General features: G+C 46.0%; 1 protein-coding gene across 1 annotated transcript; it reads left to right on the top strand.

Annotated features, from left to right (window-relative positions):
- The first annotated feature begins 9,153 nt into the window (after positions 1 to 9,153).
- LOC102940927 (olfactory receptor 52D1-like) lies at positions 9,154 to 10,092 on the top strand. The gene has a single exon (XM_007072454.2). The coding sequence runs from the start codon at positions 9,154 to 9,156 to the stop codon at positions 10,090 to 10,092; it is 939 nt and encodes a 312-aa protein (XP_007072516.2).
- Positions 10,093 to 17,417: the final 7,325 nt, after the last annotated feature.

The raw sequence follows: 17,417 nt of genomic DNA, 5'->3' as shown, positions 1-17,417 counted from the left end.
AACCCCAAGGGGACCATGGGAAAGAATACAGATTGATTACACAGGACCCTTACCACCAGATCACAGGAAAAAACGATTCATGTTGGTGGTAGTGGATGCTTTCAGCCGGTGGGTGGAAGCTTTCCCCACAAAGTATCAAACTGCCCGGGTAACTGCTGCAATACTGGTAAATGAGGTATTCACTCGCTGGGGCGTCCCAAAGGTGATTGACTCAGACCAAGAGGCTGCTTTTTGGTCAGATCTGTTAGGGGAGCTATCAGCCCTCACTGGAATCACACAGTTGTTCCATATTGCTTATCACCCCCAGGCTGCGGGGCAGGTGGGACGCATGAACCGCACCATTAAAAGTGAGCTAAGAAAGGGAGTGGAAATCGGAGGAAAAAACTGGTCACAGTTACTGCCCTTTGTCTTAATGAGAATAAGGGCCCGAGAATCAAAGGGCACAGGATTTTCTCCATATGAAGCTCTCATGGGAAGGCCTATGGAACGGTGGGAAAATCTACTTACCCCAGTACCTGGGGAAGTCACTACACATGGCTTAACACAAGAATGGATTTTAACTTTAATCGAACATGTGAAACAAGTACAGCAGGCGGTGGCTTGGCGAGACGAGCAAGAAGCAGCAAGAGTCAAAGCATGGTATGACCTGCCTGGGGAGCATAATCTACCCATGGTGGGAGATCTAATGATGTGCAAGATTCCAGGTCAACACCATCCATTCCCAGCTCCTAAATGGAAGGGCCCCTATCTTGTCCTTGACCAATTAGGGCCCAGTCTGCTATTACTGGGTACAGAGAATGGAGGACAGGAGTGGGTTCACTGCACGCAAATAAAAAGGTACAAACAGGGGATTGGGAAGGGGACGTGTAAATTTTGTTATGCGTGTATTACAGGTTAATTCAAAAAGGAGAAAAGGATGAAAATTGCCTGGCCCTGGATGGAAGAATTACTTGTGCTAATCACAATTGTCACATTTACAAATTCTATTCAGATCCCACGATGTGAAGTGTCAAAAGGAGGAAACACATGGACGGCCACACATGCAACCTGTGGTAATAAAGCTAATGAAGACTATGAGAATCTCCCCATAGAAAGATGTACCACTAATACTCCAACAGGAATTTGGCAGTGTCGGTATATGGTTTATGGGATTAGATGGGGGAATCCCAACCAAGTGGAGAATATCAAATTTATCAGGAAATATCGCATGGTACTCCCTGGGTGCTGCCATGATTAACGATAGTGGAAAACACAGTTACCCAGCTATGTGGTTTGTTACAGAGGGTCCAAAGAATATAACCCTCTGGTCCCCTGGAGCAAATGAACCCTCTTGGGAAAATAGGGCCCCACATTTAGGGTGTGATGTTACCATATGTAACCACAATGGTACTTCCATGGAAGATAATCCCCGAGGGTGTGATTGTTATGTACATATTACATTAGGCGTAAAATCCCCTTTGGGACGCTGGGTGTACGATGAGTTAACCATTTTACAGAATGTAACCCTACAGGTGATATGGATGCCAAGTTGGAAGAATCCAAATTTAAAGTGGCCACAGCCTGGAGCCAAGAATATTCCTCGACGAGCAAATGTATGGGAGCCATTGTGGGAGCAGGTGCAGCCAGCACTTTTTGACGTGTCCTTTCACTCTATTACATGGGTGGTACGCCCCAAGGAATGGTGGGTGGACCAAATCCATCCTAACTGTAGTATGTACATAAAAGGATTGAAACAACAATTCAATGCATGGGTGAGGGGACACACCTGGAATCGTCGTCGGAAAAGGGGATTGTGGGCAGCTGGGAACACTATGCTGGGTACATGGAATCTGGGGGACGAGTGGGTAACCAAACAATTAGTAAGCCAAAATGTGAAATTTCAACAACAAATTAATGAATTAATGGCACAGCATCTATCAGCAGTTGCCACAGGTGGAGGACAGCAGTAGAGGTAAACTTGCAGTTAACTCATTGGGCAGGGGACCTGGTGACATGGGTAGAGGATGGCTTCAGAAGACTAACATTGGGAGAAGTGTGCGTAGGTATTCAAAATGCTCAGTTAATAATGTTAATGGATATTATGAGAGATGCTTGGTCAGAAAAATGACCTTCAGTATTAAATCGGGAGGCTAGCCCATATCTATCCACAATTGCAAAAACATACCCATCTACCTGGAAAATAACATCCCCGACCTGTGGGGACAGTTCTTGTGTAATTGTTACTATGATACCATGGGAAGGAAATGCAAATAAGGTGGTTCCCTTGAACCCTATGGGAATAAGTAGGGAAGGGGGAGCACGTTGGGAGCCACTAGGGAATAGGTGGGGGGGATGGAATGGGGTAAACTGGACTGTCATCACATTAAGCAGTTGTATATCCAGAGGAGGAATATGGATGTGCCCCTCTCCTATGACTATGGAGGAGCAGGATCAATGGCCTATTGCAAAGGGGGGGCATTTAGGGGTAATGTATATGGGGTACGGTGTATTCTGTTGGGAATGTATGCAATCCTGCAATATAACACTAGGAGGCAAAATCCTTCCAGTGTATGACCAAATTATGAACTTCTATACACTGCCACCTGGACTATGGTGCACCAATGGATCAGTGGACTTAATCGTTGTAAACAATCGAACCAGCACCTACTACCCCATACCGTACCAAGTAGTTGAATTGGTTTGGACAATACCAAATTTCACTGTGGATATTCAATGGACACACAATATGGACAAAAGTACACAAAGATTACAAGAGCAACTTGCTGCAAGCGCCAACAGTTGGACACACTTACAATACACACTACAGGATGGCGCTGACAAAATTTTAACCTTATCAAAGGAGGAGAAGCAGTGTTTTTGGTGGTGGCCAGGATGTTGGACCATACTGCAGTGGTCAGGACTCTCGGTGTTGCTGTGGATTATCATAGCAGCTGGTGTATTGTTAACTATATGTGTTTTACATTGCATATGGAAACGATCAAGGGGGGCACAACCCCCTAGAGAACAGCCACTAATTATAACTTATAAGTAATGTAGTAAGCCCTCCCCAAGTGTACTAGACAACCCGGACCCAACCTTCTCGGGCCCACTATACTGGGAAGTCTGGAACACTAATTGGAATAGGTGTAGTATGCCCGTACGAGAGAAGGTGCAGGGCATGGTACTACACAAGGGGCAGTGGGACAGATGGAACATCGACACCTTCCACCTTGATGCCTGGCCCTATCAGGAAATGTGTCACCATATGTCCTATGCTTTTCCAGGGATACCTGGGCAGGAGGATCCCAAAAGAAAAAGAAAAAAAAAGGGGTGGAGTGTTAGGATATAGATATTCAGGCCTGTCTGTAAAGACCTGTACTTTAAGAAATTAGGGGTATTCTTATTACTTGGCTAGTTAGAGGTATAAAAGAAAGAATCAAAATCACTGTCTGCTGGTGTAAAGGCCTTCTCTTACTGTGACAGTTTGAGGCCCTGTGCTTAGGCTAAGGCCTTTGGCTAAGCAGCAGAGGCAGCCATAAGCCAGGAAGCGAACAGTCACATCCTCACATTCCAAACTAGTCACATTGAAAGAAGGTGCTATTGGGCTGTTAGGAATACAATCCTGTCCTGAATACAATCCTGTCCTGATAATTCCTATCACCTCCAGAGAAAGGGAAGTGCCTAGAAAATGTAAAAGGAAACTTAGTTTGATAGCATCCTGTCTGGCAAGAACTCACTTATCAATAGCTGGGATGTGAAATCCTCACTTCTGTATTGTTTTGTCATTATAGTTCCCACTTTGCTATTGTTTGTCTCTATAATCTCTGTCTGGTTCTGTGATTGTTTCTCTCAGCTATATAATTAATTTTGCTGGGTGTAATCTAATTAAGGTGGTGGGATATAATTGGTTAGCTAATCATGTTACAATATGTTAGGATTGGTTGGTTAAATTTCACTAGAATGATTGGTTAAGGTATAGCTAAGAATATTACTATATAAATTAGGGGCAAACAGGAAGTAAGTTGGGATTCGAAAATAAGGAAAAAGGAACTTGTATTTAAGCTTGCTGGAAGTTCACCCCAATAAACATTGAATTGTTTGCACCTTCGGACTTTGGGTATTGTTGCTCTCTGTTCATGCGAGAAGGACCAGGGAAGTGGGAGAGTGAAGGAATAAGCTTTCTAACACCCTGGTATTGGCAAATTACTTCTTCTCTCCCAGGGGAGACTCTCAAGTTGGAGTTCTCCAGGGTCTATTTTCTGCTCTTCCCGCTGCTCACAGAGCTGAGAGAATTCTCTGGGAGTCCAGCCAACCAGAGAGTCTGCAGGGACTGTACAGGGGAATCATAAAGGTCACTGTCCAGCACGCTGAATGTCAGACATGAGATTCATACACTGATTCTCAGGGCTCTGCCTTCCTGTTGCAGTAAAGAGATATCCTCTCTCTGATGAGCAGGATTTTGGTGAGTTGCCTGCTTCTGCATTAAAGTTAGTGCTGAGGGCTCAGGAAGGGTTCCAGGGTTCAAATCAAGAACCATCTGGGGAGTAATTCACCAGGACAGCGGCCTGAACTGTTTAGTATTGTCACAAACACCAAGGGATTTACCTGGTAAAACTGGAGCTACAAATGCTTTGGAAATAGCTTAGAAAAATATTTGTTTTTAAGATCAGTTCCTTGTGTCTTACTGTATCCTTCTATCTGTCTCGGTAGCTTCCTTTTCGGGGGGTTATGTGGATTTTCCTCTGGTTCGCTCAATTTTTCCAATTCAGGAACTTCACTGTCCTGTTAAGAAGTGCAGCCAAAGCCTCTGCAGTGGGCATCTGTGTGACCAGAGGGTCCACAAGAAGAATAGGCCACACACTGGCCCCAGAAATGCTGTTCAAACTGATCTCCCTTTTTTACCTGGTGGAGGCAGACACTGAGTTTAACCTAGTCCGAGAAGATGTTTCTGTGAGCTGTCGCTGTGGGGTCTGGAACCTGGTTTTGGTCCTGGGTGAGGGGTATCACTGTGTGGAAGGGCTGGAAGTTGTGGGGGTGGAGAGGCCCATATGGACAAGCGGGCAGCTTGGAGGATTGGGGAGCACCCAGGGAGTTGTACACAGAGGAGCAGTTAGCACTGAGGGTGTGGGGCAGGCAGGGGATGTACACGGACAGGCAGGTACCACTTGGGGTTTGGGGTCAGGCAGGGCATACATATACAGGCTGGTAAGGCTGGGGATTGTGGGGGCAGGGAGGGGAGGTACAGGTACAGGAGAGCAGTACTGGGAGTTCTGGGTGTGCAAAGTGGCCTGTACATGGACAGGCAGGTAGTGCCGGAGGTTGTGGGGTGGGCAGCAGGCAGGGGGTGTACACGAACAGGTAGGCAGTGCTGGGAGTTGTGGGGCAGGCAGGGGTTGTACATGGACAGGTGAGCAATGCTGGGAGGCATGGGGGCAAGCAGGGGGTGTATATGAACAGGCGGGCATGGCTGGGGGTTGTGGGGCAAGCAGGTGAATGTAGATGGACAGGCGGGAAGTGCTAGGGGTTGTGGGGCAGCTAGGGGGTACATGGAGAGGTGGGAAGTGCTGGAGGTTGCGGGGGCTGGGAGCAGCACGTACACGGAAAGAGGGCAGTGACGCTGAAATTAATTTTTTTTGTTGTGATTGTTGGCCCAAGGCCAGCACTGGGACATTTCCTGGCCCCGAGTGTGTTGTGGGGTGGGGATGTGTCAGGGTCTCTTTGCCCTGCCAAGCCACAGAACTGCAGCCTGGGTGTCACAACTTTTACTTAATTTTGTTTCCATCTGTTCTTGTTAATTATGTAACTTCCGGCATTTCGCTGGTGGAAAGAACCATTGATCTTTGTTCCTCAGCTGCTTCAATTTCCCATCATATTCTGACCCCCTGTCCGTACTCTCCTTCCCCATCCCAGGCTGCCCCGATTACAACAGCACGCTGGTCACCAGAGTCATCTCCATGCTCCCCAGTCATCCCTGGCTCCCACCACCTCCGAGCCACCCCATGCTCCCCACAGCTCTTTCACTGCAGGGGGTGAGGTGCCTCCCATCACAACTGCTCCCTTGGCTGGGGGGAGACCAGTGACTGTGTCTCACCTGTGAGAAATCTCACACACAGCGTAGCAAGTGCCAGGGCACCTGTGCTGCTTCTCTTGGTGCACCCATACACACCGCAGGCTGCTTCGAGGGCTGCTACACAGGGACAATTTGCGAGCTGAGAAGTTTGCACATTATATAATGTGAGCAGGCGACTCTGGGACATGTGAGGGCCGAGATAAATACACCTGCCACGTGCACGAGCCACAGGCACTGAAACAGTGGGTCACTGGGACACAGACGATCAACTCAGGGTGCTCTGGGACCATTTACTAGCCAGCTCTGTTAGCCATTTTTGGCAAGGGTTGTACATTCATTCCTCAGTGCAGAGATTTTGTGGGCTCTAGTCATTATTTTTCTCACCTAAAATGTTCATCCATGCAGTGCCTCACGGGATCCATCAGCCTCATAAATACACACCCAGTGTAAGATTTTCAAGGCACCACAATCACATGATAATTTATCCTCATAGGGCTAAATTCAACACAGTCATGAATAGAAAAAAAGGCACGAGGTTACAGGGAAAATGTCTCCAGCTGACTCTGGACATGTTCATAGATTCCGAACCAAGAAGGAACCATTGTAATCATCTGCTCTGACTTCCTGTATGGTACAGGCCAGAGAATTTCCTCAAAATTATTCCTAGAGCAGATCTTTTAGAGAAACTACCAACCTTCATTTAAAAATTCTCTGTGATGGAGAATCCACCAAGACCCTTGGTAAATTGTTCCAATGGTTAATTACATTCACCATTTAAAAAATGCATGCCTTATTTCCAGTCAGATTTTATTTAACTTCACTCCCAGCCATTGGATCATGTTACATCTCTGTATGGTAGGCTGAAAAGGCTATTATTAAATATTGGTTCCCCATGTAGAAACTTACAGACTGTTATCAAGTCACCCCTTAATCATCTTTATTAAACTAAATAGATTGAGCTCCTTGAGTCTATCACCCATTGTTTCATGTTCTCTGTGTATATAAAATCTCCCCACTGTATTTTCCATTACATGCATCCGATGAAGTGAGCTGTAACTCACGAAAGCTTATGCTCAAATAAATTTTTTAGTCTCTAAGGTTCCACAAGTACTCCTTTTCTTTTTGCGGATACAGACTAACACGGCTGCTACTCTGAAACCACTATAAGGCAGGTTTTCTAATCTTTTAATACTTCTTGTGACTCTCCTCTGAACACTCTTCAATGTATCAACATCCATCCTTAATAGTGAACACCAGAACTGGACACAGGATTTCAGAAGCAGTTGCACCAGTGCCAAATACAGTGGTAAAATAACATCTCTACCTCTCCTTGAGATATCCCCGATTATCATCCAAGAATCAGATTGGCTCTTTTGGCCACAGGGTCACACTGGGAGCTCATGTTTCGCTAATTATCCCTTCACGCACCCCAAACCTTGCTTAGTCTTTGCGCTTCCCACGATAGTCCCCCATCATGTAAGCATCGCCTACATTCTTTGCTCCTAGGTGTAGATATCTACATAGCTATGTTAGAACACATATTGTTTGCTTCTATCCTGTTTACGAACCAATCCAGATTGCTCTGAATCAGTGACCTCTCCTCTTTATTATTTATGATCCCCAATTTTTGTGTCACCTGCAAACTTCAGATATGAGAAGGGCAAGGAGCTGAGTTGCTGACATGTCTCTGCTTACATTTGTCAGTTAACACCTGTAACTTGTGTCTCAGACAAAGCTGGGTGCCTGCAAGAAAGTGTCTCACCAAAAGAAACAAGGGGCATAACAGAGGTGCAGGCCTTTAGGCATAAATACCAAGACCCTTGTGTCCTTCATGCCCATTCTGTTGAACACAAAATCATAGCCCAGCAGGATAATATCTGTTTCCACTGGGAAAATTTGCTACTTTCCAAAATAGGAATTGTATCATGGATCAGACCTATGGTCCATCTAGTCCAGTGTCCTCTCTCTGACAGTGTCATCCTCAGGTACTGCAAAAGAACATGTAAGAAACCCAGTAGTAGATGGATGGGAGAGATAACCTGACCGTCATGAGGATGTCACCCTAATGCCTAACAGCTGGAGATTGGCATCTGCTCTTAAACAGTTTGGCAGATAGCCTTTCCAAAATATTTTATTTAGCTGTAACTATTGTAACTGAATAGTCTCACTACCCATGTAAATGTCCAAAACCTTCCTGATTCTTACTTAGCTCATGGCCTCAACTACTTCTTTTGGCAATGAGTCCCTCAGTCTAATTAGGCATAGAGTGAGAAAAGCATTCTTTTTAAAATCTGTTTTGAATTTGCCGTGTTTCACTGTAATTTAATGTCCTCTTGATTTTGTGTTATGAAACAGAGAGAACACGCTCTCGATTTAGTCTCTACCAGTCAGTATTTTGTAGACTTTTCTCATATCCACTCTTATTCATCCTTTGTAAGGTAACTATCCCAGTCTTTTCAATCTCTCTCCTATGAGAGTTTCCCTGGGTCCTTCATCATTCTCGTTGCCCCTGTCTGAACCCCTCTAGTTCTGCAATATCCTGTGTGAGAAGGGTGCCCAGTATTACACAGAAGAGTCCAGAGGAGGGTGAAATATTAACTGGCTGATTTCATGGCATTGTATTTTCTATATGATTCCCCATCCCATACCTCTTGGATCCCAATGTTTTGCTTAGTTTCTGTCCATGCTTGCACTCTTAGCAGGGTTCCACAGAGCTGTGTACAATGACGCCTAGATTCCTGTCCTGAGTTCACACAGTTAAATTAGAACCTTGTTAGATGTTTGAGGAGTTCAAGTTTTTCCCTCCAATGGGCATACACGTTGCAGTTTTTGACAGTGAAGTTCATCTGCCATCATGCTGCCCATTCACTGGCTTGGTTAGCTCCCTCTGAGGACTTCTCTGACTTGACTATGACCTAAATAAACCAGTTCCAGCTGCAAATGTTGCCACCTCACTACTCAACCCCCTTTTCTAGATTGTTAATAACTATACAATATAGTTGCCATACTATTTGTTATAAAGTGAGTAACCCCCCTCACTGTGCTTCTCTCCCTTCGCAGGCACCTTGAGCTTTTTTGACCCTGATCAATGCATCAACCACCTCATGGCATCTTTCAACCTCACCCCCTTTGACTCTTCAACATTCATCCTAACGGGCCTCCCAGGACTGGAAGCTGCTCACGTCTGGATTTCAATCCCTTTCTCTATGTTCTACATTATTGGCCTTTTGGGAAATTTCACCATTCTGTTTGTTATAGGCAAAGAGCAGACCCTGCACAAGCCGATGTACCTGCTACTCTGCATGCTGGGACTCACAGAAATCAGCATATCTACCACCGTCGGGCCAAAGGCACTTTGTATATTTTGCTTTAATTTAAAAGGCATTACTGTGGGTGGCTGCCTCGCCCAGATGTTCTTCCTTCACGCAGGTTCTATGATGCACTCAGCTGTTCTCGTCACAATGGCCTTCGATCGCTATGTTGCCATATGTAACCCTCTGAGATATTCCACCATCCTCACCAATGCACGAATAGCTAAGCTAGGGCTTGTGGGTTTGATAAGAGCTTTTCTCTTCATTCTGCCCATGCCCCTGCTCCTGAGAAGGCAGCCATTCTGTGCCAACCGCATTATCCCCCATACATACTGCGACCACATGGCTATAGCAAAGATGTCGTGTGGGGACATCACAGTCAACAAGATGTATGGCTTGGTGGTGGCCTTTGTATTCATTGGGTCAGACCTGACTCTCATTGCCCTGTCCTATGGTCTAATCATACGGGCAGTCCTCAGGATCTCCTCCAAAAAAGCCCACCAGAAAGCCCTCAAAACCTGCACTGCCCACATCTGTGTGATGCTGATGTCTTATCCTTTCTTTTTCTTCTCCACTCTGACACACCGGTTCGGTCAGGGCATCGCTCCCTACGTTCACATCATATTGGCCAATCTCTATTGCCTCATCCCCCCCATGCTGAACCCTATCATTTATGGGGCCAAAACCAAAGTGCTTCGTGAGAAAGTGGGCAAATACACCTGCAGAGTGTGATCTCCTGGGGACATTGAGTTTAAACCTGTATGACAAGAGGAAGAAATGACATATCCTTGTTAATCAAGAGTGCTCTGTCCCAGTTTGGCTGAGCTCAGCATTCTGGAAGTTCAGAGTCCCAGAAGTTCATCACAGCTAAGATCTTATTACTCCATCACCAAGCACTGCTTTCTCCATTGCTGAGTTCCCACTCTCTGACCATCACCTGACCTCTTTCAGTGTTACCCATCATCCCCCACCTCCACACAACCTGTCATTTTCCCTTTACGTGACTTCCAGACTACAGGAAGTTACTACTGCTTTCTGAAGCAAGGTGGCTTTCCATTAGACCCTGTGTGAACATGGTTCTAGATCAGTTCAATGAACTGGAACTATACTTTCTGATTGTCACAGACAAAGAAAGGTACTACAATGCTGAACTTCTTTTTTCATATGTACAGTAATACTGTGAGCAAAATTTACCTTATTTTTCTATGTCTAATCCTTTAGGAAGCCTGGAGGATAAACCAAATATTTCCATTGGAAAGTGCTAATACAGGAAAGCTGGTGCACGAATTGAGGACATTCTAGTAGACTTATTGGTGAGAGGTGTGAAACTGTGTGTTTATTGAAAGTTAGGAAAAGTGATGATCTAGTGGGGACACTATGACCTATGCATTTTGTAGAAGTTATAAAAGATTAGCTAATACAGCGTACTTTGGAGCAGTCCTCTGAAACCATCTTGAGAGATGTTTTTCCTGACATCCTTTCTCCCTGATTGGTGAGCAACTGGCCACTGTGAACCTGCTGTTAATTACTCAATACTGTTCCAGATGTTATGTTACTATCTGGGATGTTCTAAGCCTATTGTTCATGTCTGCGTGTGCTTAAATCTAATAAACTGCAGTGCTGGCCAAGAGCATGCTTACTTGCATTTAATCCTTTATCAGATAAAATTGCTGTGTTCCCATTGATTTATTCCTGATGCCTCCCGGAGTGAAATACTTAAATTGCCCCTGCTGTGGGTTCTTAAAACCCCAGGTAAGAGACTGCTGTGTTAAATTACAACATCACCTTGGAGTCAAATAACTTACTGCTTTGCACTGTTGATTTTGGAGTCGCTTTCAGCAGGAACTTTCAAAATACACTTTAACCATCTCCGTTGTAGAAGATGTCAAAAGTAGGTGTTCAGATATCATCTTGGAGTTTGTAAAAGAGATGAAACAGAGATTGCCATCAAATGTCCAGGCTAAGCAAAGATTTGTAGTACTAAGTCCTTCACAACCTAGATTGGCTTGGTATCTCATTTGTGCCATTGTTTAGTGGATACCTTGAATAGCTGGAGCAGCGGTGGAGAGTTTTGCCTCTGGTTCACTGGCCTCATACTCAGAACAACCAAGTAGAGCAGATTTGGGTTGAACGTCTCAAACACATGGATGCCACTGGGGACAAAGGCTTTAGTGAACTTACATTGGTTGCTTTGTCATTCTTGTTCCTATCTTTTAGCAACGCTAAAGTTGAAAGAGTATTTTCTCAGATGAACTTGATAAAACAAACCTGTGCTACCAGATGCAAAAGGAACTTTGAGAAAACATTCTTCATCTTAGGGCGCACCGGCAACAACACAAAAATCTGTTGCGAATGGTTTTCACCAATGTAAGAAATGATGGCACGGGTCACTGCTGACACGTATGGCCAGCAGCAGAAGCATTCTCTTTCTGATGAAGACAGCAAGGATGAAATGTTGCCTTTTAGAGAATAACAGTAACTAATTCAACTCAAAATACGGACAGTGACGGCCATCGCTGAATGGAATTCGAAATAAATAATATTATTGCTGATTTTACACTACATACGGTTGGGCATATTTGGGGCTTTTTTAACACCGTTATTCAACCATTTTTCTTTGAAACACCTGCCAACCCTCCATTAGGATACAAGTACTAGCACTGGAGTTTTGATTTTGAATATGATTCTCATCTCATAGCTTTGTTGCTAATGTGGATGAATTCCTGCTGGAGCTTGTAGCTTTTTTTTTTAACCTAATCTGTACTGGATATAGAACAAAAGCTTTCATTTGTTAGTTCTACACAGAGATATTTTAATTAAAAAAACCTTCTTTCAAGAATTAGATTGGGTTAATTTTAGGTTAGCTTTAAAGTGATTTGGACCTATTAATGCAGTAGAAATCTGGCAAACCACCTCAAGCTGAGCTGGAGGCAGAGCAGCAGCAGCCAGAAACACAAGGGCCAGAGCAGCAATCCCGAAGGCAGAGCTGGGCTGGACACAGATCAGCAGTGCTGAGGCAGAGCTGAGGAGCTGCAGCTGACCGGAACCGGGAGCTGGGTCGGCACAGACCAGCTCTGCCAATGGGGAACCAGTGCTCAGTTACAGCAGGGAGCTGCGGGGCCAGAGCCAGGATAGTGGACACCGGCCATGCCACAAGTAACACAGCAGCCGAGCATGATAAGCAGCTGGGGAGACCAAGGTGGGGCCATAGGCAGAGAGCCCAGCACTGGGAGATGTCATCAGAAAAGAGGGCCTTGAAGGCTGTATTCAGAAGGGTGGACATAAATCTGATAGAAGGGCAGATGCTGGGGAGAAGGGTCCTGCCACCGAGAACCTGAAGGCATGTGGCCACTGCCAGGGAAAGTGTGTGACCCATGGTATCATCGCAGCACAGCCTGGGCAGGAGGCCTGGGATGTGTGAAGAACAGACTGTGAACTTTTCTTTCATCTCAGAGAGAGCTGTTTCTGATGTTCCCATGCCCCAGGCCTTGTTTCAGTGAACCTTTCCCATTTTTCTTATTTTTTTAAATAAATTATATTTGTTTTGAACTTAAAGATCAGTGGGCCAGGGAAGCATCCATTGTGAAGATAGCACCCCAGAGTGGGGACACCCTAGCCCCTGGTCTAGGTGATCATGACGAGAATGGGGGTTCAGCTTCCCAGGAATTCTGGGCCCAGCTGTGTCGCCCAGACCTATAAAATGCAGTGGTATTACTTCCCAAGACCACTGAACTTGTAGCTACATTTCAAATTGAGTTCAAAAAGCCAAACGTTCAGCAAGTAAATTATCAGAAAAATGGGGGAGACAAATAAAGTCTGAAGAGAAGTGCCTGAGAGAGGCAAAAAGGCAGAGGAAGAACACATTTTGTGGCAGCCCAGGGAGGAGAATAGACCTGCTTCCGGCAGCTCCAGGGGAGATGAGATGAGGGAAGGCAGAATCTCCCCTTGAATCTCGCCCAAACGTCCCTCCCTGAGAAAAGGGAGGGCCTGCTGCAGAGACAGCCTGAGAGGGAAGCATTCATCTGTCATATGAATGCTGGACTGGATTGATCCCCTTTATTTGTTGTTTGAAATACCCCAGCAGGGGAGAGACCTTGTACTGAGCTGGCCCCAGGAGGCTGGGCCAAACCATAGGAAGAGGCAGTTGCTGTCTGAGAGGAAAAGCGAAGGCCTCCCTACATGCAGCCACCAGAAGATGCCTTGGGGTGAGCAGACACCCTTCATGCTGACTTACCCCAGACAGAGACTTTGGGACATTCTCAGGGAGGTGGTAGGAAGTGACCCAGGGAGGGCTGCCTTACATAGGTGACAGGTATAATAGGCCATGGAAGGCTAAGCCTCCCCTGTGGTGCAGCCGCTGCCCCATCACCTTTGGGAGCATGGATGCCTGGGATGTGGTGGCCCCACTGAGCTCTGCCCCTGAAACCTCCTCTCGCTTTTTTCCAGTGGCCCCACCCATGCTCCACCTCTTCCTGTCCCTGCTCCGCCCCTCTGCTGAGGCCTCTGCTGCTCCTCACTGAGTCCTTTGTCTCCTCCCCCATAGGCCTCCACTAACCAACCACTCATCAAATCTCTCCCCCAACACCCCACTGGTGGACCCCGTGGCTGCTGTGGCATTCGCTAAGTCCTTACTTCCTCCTCTCCCGCACCCCACTCCTCCCTGTCCTCTCCACTCACAGCTTGCTGAGTCCTTCCTCTACTCCACCCAGACCCCCCTCCCCTGAGGCCCCTACCACCTGCCGCTTGCCAGTGAAAAACAGAATCACATTTAAAAGTGTCCTCCTGGCCCCCTGTGTTCCAGCCCCCTTAGCTGACTCTCTCCCATAGCAGCAGGCAGAGCAGCAGAAGGAATCCCATATCTGGTCCAGGTATTGGAGCCAGACATCTACCAAAAAGTAGAGGCATGCCAATGCCATAGGTGATTAATTGGTGCAAAGTCCAAAGAAAGAGAGAGAGCAAACTAGGGAAACTAGAATAAGCAAAGTGGGTCTTGGTCTTTCTCATTGACGTTGGAATATAACAAGACATTTTCATTTTTAGAGTACAGTGAGAAGGCAGATGCAGTTCCCTGCTTTCCTTGCAGACAGGTTTCCAGTGATTTGAGAGATCCTGCATTCACTAAAAAGGAGTAAGAGTAAGGAAAAATATAGGGAAAAAGCTTCGGAAACATTCAATCTCCCACACACAAGCAGTGTTCTGAAAGGTGGCATTTATTCAAACAGTCAAAAGAAGCAGGCTCTGTCGTGGCACAGTTGTCAAATTCTCACAAGAAGGCATTACAGGAAAACAAACTGTGCTGCAAGAATCCCCAATGTACTGCTTTACTTGGATAACCAAGGAATTGCACTGAGGGGGCAGGAAGAGAGAGAAGAATCAGCAAAACATGGAAACTTTCTGTAATTATGCTATTTGTTTTCACAGTATGATGAACCAGTCACAAACAAAAAAAAAACAACAAGAAAGAAAGGGGGAAAAAATGGAGTGGTACATTCAGTCTTACAAGCCACTCAACTCAAAACGAGCTTTAACAAGTTGCTCCTGACATTGTGAAAAGCGCAATCCTTCAGAAAGTTCAGGACAATGGGTTTTGCACAGTTCTTGTTGATGCAGAGCTCAGTTTTAAACACGGGGAAAGGACAGTCTGTGTGAGAGACACAGAAAATCTGGAAATAAAGGAACAGTTTCTCGGATTTATTGATTGCTCTGAGCCTGGGAATGCTGGTGCTATCTATCACAGCGTTAAATGGTTTTTACAAGCACCAGGGACTGCGAACTTGCTGGTCATAGCCCAGTGTCCTGATGGTGCCACTGTCATGGTAGGTCATGTAACTGGAGTACCTCCAAAAATGCTGGAAGATCACCCCTCCTCCCACCCCACTGTACATATATGCTGCATGGCTCATGAAATGTATTTGATTTTATTTGAGGCATACAAAGTAAACAGGATAGCAATGTGATTTTTTTTTAGAATCTAGGAGGCGTGTTTACCTTCTTTTCACAGCCTGGCACACACCATGCCTACTTGGAGGCCCAGAAGACGACGGGAGTGAAACTGAAATTGTCCAGTTTAAGTGACACGCAATGGTCATCCAGACAGAAGAATGCATCTCTTGCAAAGAACTTCATCAGAGCACTACGCAGCAGCTTGTTGGGACTGTCAGAGCCTCCCTACTGAAGATTTATTGGAGCGTTTGGTTTGTTGGAGAATGGGTAGAAAATACATTTTTGAGTGTGCTTGACCCTTTTTAGCATGTTCTTAGTTTGACTCACGTAGCACACAAAGCTCTGCAGAAACAAGGCATGACACTTTCTCAGGTCTGCAGTGTACAGCAGGGAACTGTCCAAGCGCTGGAACATATATGCCAACCAGAGCTCAGCAGGATGCTCTTTTGGAGGAAGCCCAAAAGTTTTGTGAACTGCATGATGTCCCTGTTACCCCTGGTGTAGAGGAAGAGTCTGCTCACAAACAACCTGTGAAAAAACAGCCTTTCTTGGCTGTATAGTTCTTACAAGCACACTGAGAGAATGAGAATATCAGCCAGTGAAAAATGAGAATGCTAAAGGAAAATGGGGAAGATAGCTGTATTTTCCTGTGTTGGATGCACTGTTACGTGATTGTAATCATAGGTTTTCATCCCAGTCAATGGACATAGCTAAAAGTGTAGGTGCAGGGCTAAAATGTGATCCAGAAGGCATTGATGGACTGCTCAGTAAATATTCAAGTGCCCTTTCAATCAATTCGAAACTTCCTCACACAGAGTTGGAGAGACTTCGCGATTGGTGGGGTCTCAGGTGTGGAGGTGTGGAGGGACTCGGTGGGCACTGGACGGTGGGCCTTGGGTTACAGGGGATTGAGGAGAGAAGGTAGGGACTCGGCTAATGGTGAGCGGTGGAGGTCCTGGCTGTGGGGGGTGGAGGAATTTGGTGGGCAATGGGACCACGTGGGACAGGAAATAGAGGAGGGGAGGGACTTGGCAGAGGCAGGCAGGGGGGCCATACAAAATGGAGGTGGAACAGGAGGCAGAGGTGGAGCCATGATCCAGGCACCAGGGGAGCTTCCAGTGCTTGGCTACCCTCTCCAAATGACAGATCCATGCACCAGCCATGCCGCCTTTCCATTCCCAGCTGTCAGAGTATTGATAGCCCCCCAAAGATCCCTGGGTCAAAGCCCAGTGCGCTGGAGGGGCCTGGCCTCCTCTACCAACAAGCGTCTGCACATCACAGGCTTAAGCCCTGACTCCTAGGCAGCACTCCCCTGCCAACCAACTGGAACAATAGTCGTCAAAAGGTGAACGACTTGCCAACTCAGAAATATTTTTCAAAATGACCGCATTTTACAGGTGTCTCAAGATAATAAACGCACAGCTTTCCAATCACTTTCAAAGCTGACAGGTAGGTGCCGATCAATTCAGCGTCATTCAGACAAATATGCTTAATTATGCAAGTGATGAGGATTTGTATGAACGAGCTGAAAAACTAGCCAATCGTTCCAAACCACATTTCTTGTTCTTTTCCTGGATAGTGGCTTTCATTCAGATCTGCTTAGAGAAGCGGTTCTCAGACTATGGGAGGTGTGGGAATGTGTAAAGGGAGGTTCAATCTGTGTGGGGTGACAGTGAGCACTGCAGCCCTTCAGGGGTTCTTCAGGGGCTCTTCAGGGCTCTACACTCGTCCCGTGCAGGGTCTCTTGGCAACTGTGACAGGTCATCTGTCACTTATGTGGATTCCACCCCAAGTACTTAAAAAGAATCTTACAACAATTATCAGCAGCGCGTTTATAGTGAAACACAGCTTACATAAATCCTTTTCTGACAAAGGGAGAAAAGCGTACAACACAAGCCAAAGTGAAGGCAGCAGCAGAGGTTCCAGCAAAATGCAGAAGTTGAAAATATGATGCAGCTCATTTCAAACTGGGCTTTGCATGGAGTGGGTCCAATGATGCACCAAGGCCTCAATGTGTTGTATGTTGCGAAGTACGGGCAAACAGCAATATGTGGCCCGGCAAGCTAGGTCAGCGTCTCAAAACAAGTCACCCTACCTTAGTACCTAAACCTGGC

Source organism: Chelonia mydas, chromosome 1 (genome assembly GCF_015237465.2).
Source record: "Chelonia mydas isolate rCheMyd1 chromosome 1, rCheMyd1.pri.v2, whole genome shotgun sequence".
Taxonomy (NCBI): domain Eukaryota; kingdom Metazoa; phylum Chordata; order Testudines; family Cheloniidae; genus Chelonia; species Chelonia mydas.
The sequence above is the reverse complement of the archived record's forward strand: the minus strand, read 5'-3'. Positions and strand labels throughout refer to the sequence as shown.

Bases quoted from the DNA above. Each gene is read 5' to 3' on its own strand.
- LOC102940927 (XM_007072454.2), top strand. From the start codon at position 9,154: ATGGCATCTTTCAACCTCACCCCCTTTGACTCTTCAACATTCATCCTA.